At 42.8% G+C, this 13,279-nt stretch overlaps 1 protein-coding gene across 17 annotated transcripts in view; it reads right to left on the bottom strand.

Moving 5' to 3' along the window:
• Nucleotides 1–13,279, bottom strand: part of MARCHF10 (membrane associated ring-CH-type finger 10) — a 199,788-nt gene that overhangs the window by 19,457 nt on the left and 167,052 nt on the right. For 9 of the 17 annotated variants that reach the window (XM_070561709.1, XM_070561712.1, XM_070561713.1 and 6 more), the window contains 3 exons: nucleotides 12,586–12,738; nucleotides 5,849–7,253; nucleotides 1,243–1,409 (listed from right to left, as the gene is read on the bottom strand). In XM_070561709.1, coding sequence (XP_070417810.1) covers nucleotides 1,243–1,409; nucleotides 5,849–7,253; nucleotides 12,586–12,738 — 1,725 coding nt within the window. The remainder of the gene's footprint in view (nucleotides 1–1,242; nucleotides 1,410–5,848; nucleotides 7,254–12,585; nucleotides 12,739–13,279) is intronic. The other 8 variants (XM_070561714.1, XM_070561710.1, XM_070561715.1 and 5 more) reach the window with 1 other exon arrangement.

Raw genomic sequence — 13,279 nt, 5'->3', positions numbered from 1 at the left:
GTTACCTGCATTTATTTAGTAAGACGCGGTTTGAACAGTTTTATACCCCAGCTCTACTTTTCCCCACTGGGGATGTAAATAAATAGTAAATAATAGAGAATTTCAAAGGACAAGGATGAACAGTAATCCCTTATCTGCATTTTGTTTGCTTGATTTTTTTTTTTTTAGCATCATTCCGGAATGCTTTAGGCTACTCAATGCCCCATGTGCCTTCCAGTCTAATTCTCCTCAACATACCCATACTAGCACTGGCATTTACAGGCATTTAGCAGCACTTTCATCAGACATTTCATGAGTAATTTTTTCTGTGCTTGATGTTTAATTGCCCCAAATTTCTAGTAAGATAAAGCATGGCATGGCAGAGTTGTTAGCAACTGAAATCCACGCGCTTCTTCTGCTCTCCGAAGGACTGAGTGCTCTGCTAATTATGTGGAGATGCCTTTAAGCAGCTTTGGGCAGTGGTCCTAGATTTCTCATGCTCGGCAAGATGCATTCACGGAAAAAGGGCCTCAGGGAGGAGACAGTTCATATGACCATCCCACGTGTTCATTCCTCTCAGTAAATGGCGTGCTGTTCTTGGTGAGGGGCACAGCCACACCCCATGGGGACAGGGTAAAACTCAGATCTCCCAGGCTGCCTGGGAGAAGGATACCCAAGGAGGAGAGCATGGAAGAGCAGAGAAACAGGATCTGGCCATGGGGTAAAAATCTTTCAGAGAGGTGTGTCTGAAAGCGTAGCAGCTATTTTCTAAGTGAGTTGTTCTTTGGTGTTCTATGTTTTTTTTTTGTTCAAGTTGCTCTCATTCCTAAAACCATGTTTTAAAGAAACCTCTTGTTCTCTGCCAAGAAAACTACAGCTGACCTACTGATGTGGCTGTATTTAGGTTATAACCTCCCCAGGGAGTTGAGAAGGGGCTTCACACCCAGTTGCATATCCGTTAAAGACAGAGCTGACAAAATCAGCACATGGGAATCTCTTTAATCTAATGTGGTTCTAGAAGGTTCCATCAGTGCTCTTTTTCTACCCCTCCTGCAAAAAGGCAGCTTTGCTCAGTTTCTTAGGTGACACCCCCTTCCCCCACAAATGAAAGAAAGCAGAACTGTTTTTGCCGGGTGTCTCCTCGTTGGCATGGCTGCTGTGTGCGTGCTGCGCGGCGGAGGAGAGGAAGCTGAGCCCCACACTGTGGTGTTTCTTATTAATTATATGTCGTAGCACGTTTGCCGCTCTTCCTTCCCCACCTACCTGATGTTATTTTCACTTTCAGCCACATTTTCAGGCACTCCTGATGAACAAACTGCAGGCTTCCCACACAACCGCAAGGCTCCAGGAGGGGGTTGGCTGGGGAACCCCCGGCTATTTGACAGATGCGACACAAGTCTCCCTCCTCCTCAGAATCTTCCTCCAGGAGACTAAATGGAAAACAAGCCCTCATGACTAGGAGGCTCCACATTTGCAGTTTCCACAAATACCAGTTCCCAGGGCATCAACGGGGGAAGGAAGAAGGAACAATCCCTCACACCCTGCGCCCCAGGGCTCCCGGGCTCACACATTGCTCCCTCTGGCCCTACGGGCAATTCTTCCAGGTTTGATTACTGGTGATGGGTGCACAGACTCTTACATCAGGATCCTCTGCAGTGATTAGGATGTATGAATTGACCAGGAAAAGCAGCATTGCTCCCATAAATCTAGAGGTGTGGTAAAGGCTGGGAGCCCCTCTCCCCTGCCATGGCCACTATGAGGAGGTTGGTGGTGTGCTAAGTTGTGAGTACACGGCATTGGTGATCAGGGGCCTGGATTTGAGGCTTGCCTCTAACACTTGTGAGTTTGGTGCCTTTGGACAAGTTGCTTAAGTTTCCCACCTCTTTGTTTCCTCATCTATAAAGCCATGGCAACAGTAATACTACTGCTACGTACTTCACAGGGTTGTGGACACACTGGGTGCAATGATGGCAAATCTGTTCTGCAAACTGTAAAGTGCATCCAATGTCTGGCAAAGTATTTGCACATAGAGACCACTCAATAGATGTTGGTTGGGATGAATGATGAACCAGTGAACCTGGACGTGAGCTCACCAATAACCCACACTTGCCAACAAATTATGCCAATACTCCAGATTGGAAGCTGTTGGAATTTGATGACGGGAAAATTAATGAAATATAAATATAGCAAATATATTTGTGTGTATAAATGGTGAGTGAAGAATATCTGGTTGATGTTCATGTAGGGAGGTTTTTAAGAAGCCTAAGGGTATTTTTTTGTTCTTTAGAATCCTCATGGGACTGAGGACTGTCTGGTTAAGGAAAGGAAACTGGCTAGAGACTGAAATAAAAGGAGAAGAAGAAATGGACATTGCTCTAGATATAGAAATGTATGCTCAGTTTCTTAAGACACCTTCTTCCCAAGAAAGGAAAGTTTAGTGAAAAAGAATTATAGTTCCCCACAGTGGACACAAACGAAATAAGAGATATACCTTGTTTAATAAAGAAAGATTCAATATCTCTAAGGTGTAAATTCTCCCTTGAATAATCTATAGAGCCAATGCAATTCCAATGAAAACCCCAACAAGCTGATTCTTTTTATTTTTTAGGGTATGCTTTCTTTTTTCGGTGAGGAAGATTGGCTCTGAACTAACGTCTTTTGCCAATCTTCCTTTTTTTTTTCCTCCCCAAAGCCCCAGTACATAATTGTATATCATAATTGCAAGTCCTTCTAGTTCCTCTATGTGGGATGCCACCACAGCATGGCTTGATGATCTGTATGTAGGTCTGCACCCAGGATCCAAACTGGTGAACCCTGGGCTGCTGAAGCAGAGCAAGCCAACTTAACCACTATGCCACCAGCCTGTGCCCCCAGCTGATTCTTAAATGTATATAGTCAAGGACTCTTAAGGAACAAAGTCGGGGAGGAGGCTTTGCACCATCAATTATCAAAACTTGTAAAGCTACAATGAAGATGATGTGGTATTGGATTAGGGAAAAACAAAAAAGACCAATACGACAGAACAGAGAGCCTTGAAACAGACTGATACAGTTATAGCTATGTTATGTGACAGAGGAGGCTCTGCAGGTCAGCAGGGAGGGATCCGGGGACAATTCTGTATTCATAAAACGTACCTCACACCACACAATAAACATGACTTCACATTGAACCACAAAATCCATTTCACATGAAGCCCTAAGTGTGCAAAGTGAAAATGTAGAGATTTTAGAAGAAAATAGGAAGAATATTGTAAGGACCTCAGATTAGGGAAGGATTTCCCAATCTAGACAACAACATACAAATCACAATCCATAAAGAAGATGGGAGCGTTTGACTACATTAAAATTAAGAATTTATTTTCATTAAAAGACATCAAGAAAGAGAAAGGACAAACTGTAAATTAGGAAAAGATATTTCTAGCACATGACTGTCAAAGGATTAGATTAGTATCCGGTATATATAAAGGACTCTTAAAAGAAAAATGGGCAGAAGACATAAATAAGTATTTTACAGAAGAGGAAACATAAATGGTCATTTAACATTTAAAGGAGCACATAAAATGCTTAACCTCGTTAACAGTCATGAAAATGTAAATTAAAGCCAAAATATTATTTTACTCCCAGTAGATTAGCAAAAATTTGAAAAGCCAGTCAACACAAGTGCTGGCAAGGATGTGTAACAGTGTACATTACTGACCAGACAGTAAATCGGCCCTATTTAGTACAGTGGAAGGTGTGCTACCTGCCAGCCCAGCGATTCTGCTCCTAGATACATCCCAGCGGACTCTTCCCACGTGCACCGGGAGACATATACAAGAATGTTCATGCAGCGCTATTTGCAGAAAACAATGAAGAACCCAAGTGTTTATTGACAGGGGAATGGCTAAATTGTGGTATATTCATGTAACAGAATACTTTGTAGTGGTGAAAGCGAATGAATCAAAGCCAAAAATATCAACAAGGATGCATCCTGCTAAAAATGTAAGAGGAAACAGAAAGTCGCAGAAGATTAGATATTCCATGTCCACAGAGTTCAAAAATAATAGTAACATTGCTACAGAATTAAAAAATATGTACACTATATTGTTTAGGAGTACGTATATTCCTATGGTAAAACCATAAAGCAAAAAGCTTCCAACAACAAGATAAAAAGCAAAGGAATGATAGAGGCAATGAAAGGATGATTTCCTGGGAGCGGAGGGGGTTGGGAGAGAGGAGGTGAGGGAGGGAGATGTAGGAGATAGGGTAGGTGAGGGCTCATGAGCTCCAGAACATTCTGTTAGCTGGAAAGTGGGCACGGGATGTCTGCGTTTTGTTTTGTTTCTAATTCTCTAGTGTGTACACACATGTGACATACTTGCTGTATGTATTAAAGTAACTAACCAAAAGAAAATTTTTAAAGAGTATAAGTGGCGTAGAGAAACGGGCTTGAAATATTAAAATAAGGTGTATTATAAAATATGAACCGATGTTTGCTAAAAATTGCGTTTATATGCAAGAAGACTGGAAACAGAATGTTTTTAACAGTGCTTATCTCTGGATTACAGGGTTATAGGTGATTTTTTCTTTTAAGTTTATATTTTTAATATTTCCTAAAATGAATATTTTTGAAGTAATAAGAAAAGCATAAGGCTTATTATATACAGAAAAAGAGAGTTTTTGTTGAAGTACACAAATAATAGCTGTTCGATGCATTACCGTGCTTAGAAGTGGATGAATTTTTAAAAGAAATAATTTTTTGCCCAAAGATACTACTTCGGGATGGTGCAAGTCCAGACTCCTGACAGGTGAATCTCAAGCTGTATTTTTGGGGGGGTGAGGATGGGTGGCTATGAGGCCTTTTGGCCCTTAAGGATGAGTTGGTTGGTTTTCTGGTAGTTTGTTTAATATGTAAAAGGTGCTGCTAACTAGAAAGTTCCTTCATGCCTGCAGTTGGATAAAAGACATAGGAGTATGTATGCATTCTATGTTCTGTCTTTTCCTCCTTTTTGCATTCTAATTCATGGCCATGAATGTTCCCACTTACAAGTGAATGCCAGTAGGATAATTAGTGGCCCAAATGAGCCATACTAACATGCACAAAGAGGGCTCCCATTCAAAGGATCGCTTTCCAGATCAGTAAGCCAACATCGGGCATGATAACACCGTAAATGAAAGGGTAGAATCCTGACATGGTGTTTCATGATAGCTTTAAAAAGCATCAGATTTTATAGTTGTGAAATACCCCAATATTGGCTCATAAGAAAGGAAAGATCAAAGAAAAGGGCAATTCAGAAAAGATCTTACTTCTCTCTCTTATGCACGCGAAGAGCATATAAAATGGAAGCTGTGGTTACCCCAGCACGGCCCTTCAGAGAACTGAGGTAACTATGGTAACAGTTTGGGAACGGCCTTTTGGTTTGGAAGATTCAAATTCTAGAACTGTTGGTTGGGTTTGTGCAAAGTCCCATGAGGGAGAACTGGTGAGCTTCAAGTGCTGAATGGCTCATTCTCTGGGGAGATAGCAACCTTTTCGTAAAAAATTTTGGTTCCTAATTGCTGGCGAGAAGAGCTAGCCCTCTGCAGCGTCAGAAACCTTCCATCTAGGAAACTTGGCTTCCTTAAAGTTATGGTATTCAAGGGAAAAATGCTTTGGGAATACCGAAGAAACTGAGCTGGAACACTGAACTTTTCTTTATAGATACGTATATTTTAAAAGCAACAACATAGACAATTTGCCTGAAATAAGCCATCAATGAAATGTCAAGGAAGGGCCCAGCTATGATTTAAAATCCCCATGACCCTCTAATGAAAGTACGGCTTATTTCAGCATTGGAAAAATGGAATAAAAAAAATACATGTATATACATAAAATTATGAAAATTCCTCACCTTTCTTGCAATTTCTTGAGCTTCTCAGGGTCTCCCTTTATTTTAGTGGCTTCCTTTTCATCTGTGAAACCAGAGACTGCTATTCCGTTCCCATTATCATTTTGATTTGTGAAATCAGACACTGTAAAGAAAGTAAAAGGTATATTTTCTTGCAGGGAGCCAGGCACATGCAAGTGGCCTTGTAAGGTCATTCTTGATGGGGAGGAGCTGGAAGGCTCCACCAAGGACCAGCTGCTTTGAGGATTTAGAAAGAGATCTTCTGTATATAACGGATCCACCTGAGACTGACTTGTTAAAGTAATATCTTCTGCTCCCCTGACACCAAATTCATGTGCACTGCTCACTGGAAAATAGCTGTGGCCTTCAGCACTGGCAAGTGGATTCCTATTTCTGATGGGGGACAGTGGTCGACGGACATTAAACCTTGAATTTCCCTCTGAGTCTGAACTGTGAACTAAAATAGATGACATTGACAAGTCCAGCGGAACATCATCTCTCAGAGCTGAATGCATTAATGATCCAGGAGTATTATAAGATGAATTCATTGATGATCTTGGAGCTCTTGGTCTACTAGAAAGAAAATAGTCAAGAGAATTACTAGAATTGTTTAAATAGGCTTGCCAATCTGTTTCACAATCATGGTTACCAGGCCTATCTTCCGTAGAAGTACAATCATTAAATACATTTTCAGCATTGAGATCATCGTCTAGACTGGGTTCGGATTTGGTGTCCCATGAGTGAAAGGTCTTTTTCTCATTTTCACTGTCACCACTGTCATTCTCTTTAGCAGGACACCCATCAGGCAGCCCGAGATCTTGGAACATCCTTTGCCCAACAGAAGGCTGCTCTGTCACTGGCTCCATTGCATTGCTTATTCTTAATGACCCATGACTGGACTCACTTCTTCTTACAGAATTAGCTCTGCAATTTTTAGGATTTTCTTCAAAATTTTTATTTTTGGCCTGCGTGGCTGATGTCCCAAGAAATCTACTTCTCTTATGATTGGAAGGAGAACGGGGTGCGTGCATACCAACCAACAAAAGTTCTTCCTCTATGTGAGTTTCCTCTTCAGTGTCATCATTTTCTCCTCCAGTGTTTAGTGATAAAATGGAGTAAAAATCTTCATCTCTGAACCTAAATGATGCCCTTCTTGGCCCTCCTATGGCGGTGGTTATAAGCGGTGGCCCCAAGGACTTGCTCAACACTTGAGGACTATTTGTTTCCTGGAAGGTCTGAGATAGGGCTGGATGTGGCTCATTCTGGGAAAGAACACTGGGGTCTCCTTTTTTGGCTCTCTCAGGGGTGTTCTCAGTCATCATCATGAGCTGTGAGGATGAGACTAAGTTTCTTCTCTCTCGAGTTGGCTTCTTCAGCTTAGTGTCACTTGCCCACATCGGTTCTGGATCTGCATTAAGAAAGACAAATTTATCATCTATTATAGGTGCTCATGGATGAAAGACCTCCAACATCAAGGGTGAGAATCCCTTAAGGCAACAAACCAACCCTAGAGTAGAAAATATGCATAGTCCACACGGCTGGGGGTACAAGAGGAGTACAGTAGAGTTGGCTTCATTTGACTGCTTCTGAATTCTCCTTTGTACATTTGTGGAGCTCAGGCTGCTTCTGGGGAAACTGGATGACACTGAGGACACAGGTCCTTTTGAAGAAGCTTCCAGAAGACTGGCCAGCCCCAGGCCAGTTAAGGCTGATGATGGCTAAATCTCTCAAATGATGGTTTTTATTGCAGTATTTATTGAAAAGGAAAACCAGCACTTCAGGAATGACTTCTATAAAAACCACCAGTGCTTCCTCATCTGAATTTGTTCAACATACATTTTTGACACTCCTTCACACACAGCTTCACAAAATCTTAAGAAAAGTACAATCTACCTCGGAAGATTGGGAGGAAGGCTCTAGAAGCTGGTGCCCACTTACACTGATGATTTTGGCTACATTTACTACTTAGTGCAAATAAAAATTATAAATCTCTCATGAAATCATTATTTCCTCTTTGTCACTAGCCCCTAGTCAATTTGTAACCTCTAGCTATAAGAGAATTCTTTCCCTCTACCACCTGACTGTAAAGTTGGAAGAGATGTAGAGAGAGGAGAGAGGTCAAATGCCCAAATGGGTAGGAATTTCTATTGGTGAAATCACTTGGTCAAAACTTTCCTTATAAAAATAATGAATAAGCACACTCATTGAGGCCTTATACTGCACCGGTCAGGCGCCATGCTAACTGTATTACACACACACATTTAGGCTCACACCCTATGAAACAGCTACCACAATCACACCACATTATAACTGAGGGCACCAACTTAGAGAGGTCACATAGCTTAACCAAGATCTCATTTCTCCTAAGTGATGGGTGTTCATTTGAACTCCAGCCTGCCTGAAACCATCATTTGTATTCTTAACCACTACCCTGCGTTACACCTTAAGAAACCGGCTGGACTTGCGATTTCCTTGTGAAAACAAGAATCCATTTAATTCATCATCATGTGTATGTGCTCTTGAGGGTTTTTTATCCTCAAAGTGGTTCTCTGATTCTGCTTACCTTTGGTCCCTCCTGACATCGGCCTTCCCCCCTCTGCTCCCCTTGCTGTTATCCTGCAGTATCTGATGAGGCACTGCTGTCCTTATCATTCAGTTTCTAAAGTGATTCCCCCTGCAGAGAGATGAATTGCTGTGGACGGGACCCCACAGGTTCGGGAAGGCCTGTGTGGTAACAGCTCAGGCAGGTGAAATGCAAATCCTCGGAGCGTCTGGCTCAGCCAAGGGCCAAGTCAATCTCGACTCACTTTAATTGAGGTGCCTCCCAGGGGACCACCAGTTTGAGTCTCTAACATCCTAATGCTCTGTAAGCCTCTTTTATTGTTAACTGCATGGGACACTCAGCGACGCAGTGCAAATCTTTACTCATCAGCTCTTCTAGAGATCAGTTAAGCTCTCCTCTCAGGCCCCTCATGGGTTTTATAAACCCCAGTAAGAAATGTTCCAGCAATTTCAGGATGATCTGAGCATCCGGCTATGTATATAGAGGAATGGAGCTGGTGTGCCCACCCAGACTGGGCTGATCACATTTTGAGGAACAAACTCCTCTATGTGACCACCTGGATTCTAACAAGTTTTTGAGAGAAAATGATACGGAGCAGTTGGAAATGCAGGCTCTGCTTGATTAACTTTCATTTTGAATTTGATGAAGGGCCTCAGAGACCAGCTAACCAGTGCTGGAAGCCGAACCTGGGGTCATTCCCTAAACACACAGAAGCTGATGGATGGCGCGAGCTGCCCCCTCTGCCCTGAGCCAATCTACTTTGGGCTTCGGGAGACACCTAATGGGCAAAAGAATCAGCTAGGGCAGCTTCTCCAAAACAGAAACTGGAAACTCAACAGGCACCACAAGCTTATTTCACGGAAGCCACCAAGCTGTCACCTGGTGACACTGGCCTCTGGGCCAGGAGAAGTCGCAGGCGAAGTGCTGTGCTGCGGCTCCTGTGAATCCAGGAAACACCCCAGGGTGCATCTTAACCCTTCCTCGTCACCACACTGCCTTCCTCTTTAAAATTTAAAAATTCAACCAGTGCTTCCCCAGGGAGTGTGTGTGTGTGTGCTCCTAAAGGTGGCAGACTGTGCCATTCTATATTTATGCTATTTTAACCCTATTTCTTGCGCCTATCAAATAGGGAGCAGACTTTAGTAGCTCAGGGCTGGGAATAAATATCCAATTTGGCGTGCCAGGATGTGCTACTCACAGACCAGGCCCTACAGATGCTGTCAGATGCCCCTCTGAGGCCCTGGAAGGGCTCCAGCTGTGAATGGAGGGCCTGCCATTTCCAGGAGTTCAACTAGGTGCAAGTGAATGTTCTAGGTGCAGTGAGAGGAAACCAGAAAAAGCATCCATCTGCCCTAAGACAACGTCTTTGGTCTAGACTTCTTCACGTGCTTGATCAATAATTTCCTACATTCAGACAGCCATATGCTTTTAATGGTTTTCCTCTGGTCATAAAAGTAGTAGACATTTATTGCAGAAAATATGGAAGAAGAAATAAAAATCACCCATAATCCAAAACTCAGATGACCATTGCTACTGTTCTGGAATTCAGGGCTGGGTTGTAAACTCCAGACCCTGGGCAATTTTCATCTCGCAGTTGTGTTTGGCTCAGCATTGAACGCTGAGTTAGCCGCCTTTAGGTGGAGCACGTATGTTCTGCTTTACCGCAGGCCCCACAGCCCTTGTTACGTATTTCTTCTGCCATATCCGCCTGCTCCCTGAAGACATTTGAATTTACAACCCAGGGATCTCTTATCTAGAAATATTTTTTAAAAAATTTTTTAAAAATTTTTTAAAAATTTTTTAAAAAAACAAAATTGGGATATTTGGATATATGCAACTTCATGTCCTGCTTTCCTTCCCTAAACATTTTATTGTGAGCATTATTGCCTGCCATTAATTATTCTTTAAGAACATGATATTAATTACAGTATAAGGGTACATTATATACATGGATCATAATTTGTTTAACTTTTCTTCTGTTGTTGGGGATATAGATCGTTTCAAGATCTTTGTTGTCACAAGTTACACTGGGATAAGCGTCATGGTTCATACATCTTTGACTACATGTCTTATTAGAATAGACTTATAGGAGTAGAACTGCTAGGTCGAAAGGTACAAGCTTTCTAAAGACTTTTCACACATGCTGCCAAATTCCAGTTTGTACAAGTTACCCTACCTGTAGGATCCAAAAGCATGCCTCTCACAGTGGTGTCACTGGCGATGCACGCCGAGGGCTTGGCATAACATTTGACACAGCAGTGCCCAGGAAGTGTTATTAGTTTCACTACCAGTATTGAGTATTATTTTTAAAACCTTAGCCAATTTGGTAGGTCAAATTTTTCTCATGTAAACTTACATTTATAACTTAGTGAGGTTGAACCTTTTTTTCAAATGTTTATTAGCTACTTGTATTTCCTCTGTGAAACTGTTAGGCTTCTTCCCCATTTTTCTATTAGGTATTCATGTTTTTCTTATTGATTTGCAAGAGCTTTCTATATATTGCCTCTGTCACATTTGTGTCAAATCTCTCACTGATACAACTCAAACATCTGGCTCCTACTCCAGTTTATGCAATCCACTTTAGAATGTGAGAAAAAGAACTGAAGAGAGACTAGTAAGGAAATAAGGAAGATAAGGAGCCCTGGGTATGATAGAAAATTGGGACAAATTCTCAACAGATCTCAGGATGATGGAAGATGTCTTCTGAGTGCAGGTGGGGGACTATATGAGCCTCACGGGTGGAGGAACTTTTTTTTTTTTTTAGGAAGATTAGCCCTGAGCTAACTGCTGCCAATCCTTCTCTTTTCGCTCAGGAAGACTGGCCCTGAGCTAACATCCATGCGCATCTTCCTCTGCTTTACCACAGCATGGCCTGCCGTGCCGTGCCATGTCCACAGCCGGGATCCAAACTGGCGAACCCTAGGCCACCGAAGCGGAGCGTGCAAACTTACCTGCTGCACCACCGGGCCAGCCCCTGGAGGAACATTTTGAGCACGGGGAGGCTAACCTTTGAAATAATATTCAAGAGTTCATCGAGGGCCATTGGGGTGGTGACAGGAGAGAAACGAACAATAGTTTGGTGTCTACTCTAGCCAGGTGCTGGCCATACATTATTTCACTTAGTTATTACAGCAAATGCGATGAGGTAGATTTCATCATGCTTATTTCAAGACAAGGGAACTATAATCTAGAGTGGCTGGCTACTTGACCATCCAAGGGTCCACCGCTAGGAGGAAGAACTGGAATTAGAAGTGAGGTCTGCCCTTCCCAACAGGAGGTGTTAGATGCTTGGGGGCCTGTGGATGTCTAGTTGCTACAGATTCACATAGGCTCTAATAGCCATCCAAAAACTACCATGTTCTATATTTATATGTGTCCACCACAGTATATATCATATTTTAAAATAAAGGATACTGTGTTCATTGGGTGGCGAGGAAGTGTGATGCTCAGTGGTTCCCCAAGGGGAAGAACAGGATCATGGCAAGGTTGGCTGCCAAATGTCACTTTCTTTGGAGTCCTGTTGGGGGGGTCCTCGGGTCCTGTTCCTTCTGCTACCGCAGGAGAGGATGATGTGGTTAGCAGAGCAGCATGGCTTGGGTCTGAGGATGAATGCTCAGGACTGAAGGAGGAAGTATCCACCAAACCAATGTTTGGAAATAAAGCATGTATTTGTTTTGATGTTATTTCTTACACATCAAGATTTCGATGCTCTGGATCCGAGGGGAGAAGATCTCTGTGGGAGGTGAGCAGTCTGCTTCTTCCTGGGAGGTGGGTAGGAACTGTCTCCAGGGGCGACATCTCCAGAGCGGCAGACTCCTTCTCCATCCTTGACCTGCTACATGACTCCAAAACGCAACACCCAGCACCCAAATGCCCTCTCCAGAAGCCTAATGGCCAGCATCCACTCAAAACCGTGCACAGTCATGTTTTTGGTGTAATGGCAGAGAAAAATTTTTTTTAAACTCCCCCTTCCCTGCCTTTTTCCACCAGCCTCTCTTGGAGAAGGAAACTAGATCCAATAGTTTGCTTTTAAAACCTTTTAAGCATTTCATTTTAAGGTACACTCTCCTTCATATAAAAGCACAAGTTTCTAAAAACCATATAGAATTCACCAGGTTAACAGCATAAGTCAGTTTACCTCTCTGAGGACCAAGATGCATGAGCCACAGGCCCTTACCTGCTCCTCTGTGGGCCGGCGCCTTCATCAGCAGCTGTGATTTCCGTCTGCTTCTGTCCCCAGACGCTCTTGAGCTCTGCATTTCTGGGCTGACTGTCAGTCTCCCCAGGTTCGGCCTCCTCTTCCTTGATAAAATCTGTGGTGTCTGGGCTGCTGAAAGGTGCAAAATCTTTTCAATAATTAATTTTTTACAGGAAAATATCTGCACAAAGAATGCTCAAAGGGCCAGCAATGGGTAAGGCAGTTAAGAAAGTGGACTCAGGAGGCCAGAGAGGAGCTGGATTTAAAACCTGGTCCCATGACTTTGTAGCCATGTGAGTTGGGGCAAATCACTACACCTCTCAAAGCCTCAGTTTCTCCATCTGCTACATGAAAATAATATCTACTTCGCAAGGCTATTTTGGCATTAGTGAGCACTCGTGACACCTGCAATGCAGAGTCTGTAGGGGTCTTTCCTTTTGCTAAGAAGTTTCTAGCTTCCAATTCATAAGACGTCGAGATGGGCCTGTTGGTAACACTGTCAAGAGCCTTCTACAGTTGGGACACACAAGGCCCTGCTCCCCAAGTTTGAATCACAGCCTACTTCGTATACCTGTATATTCATATCCTCAAGTTGTTTATTAGCAGCTAACATGCCCTTCCAGAAAGATTCTGAACATCTGGGGACCATGAATCTTTGCCTTCTTATGTGCCA

Source organism: Equus przewalskii, chromosome 10, assembly GCF_037783145.1.
Source record: "Equus przewalskii isolate Varuska chromosome 10, EquPr2, whole genome shotgun sequence".
Classification (NCBI taxonomy): domain Eukaryota; kingdom Metazoa; phylum Chordata; class Mammalia; order Perissodactyla; family Equidae; genus Equus; species Equus przewalskii.
The sequence above is the reverse complement of the archived record's forward strand: the minus strand, read 5'-3'. Positions and strand labels throughout refer to the sequence as shown.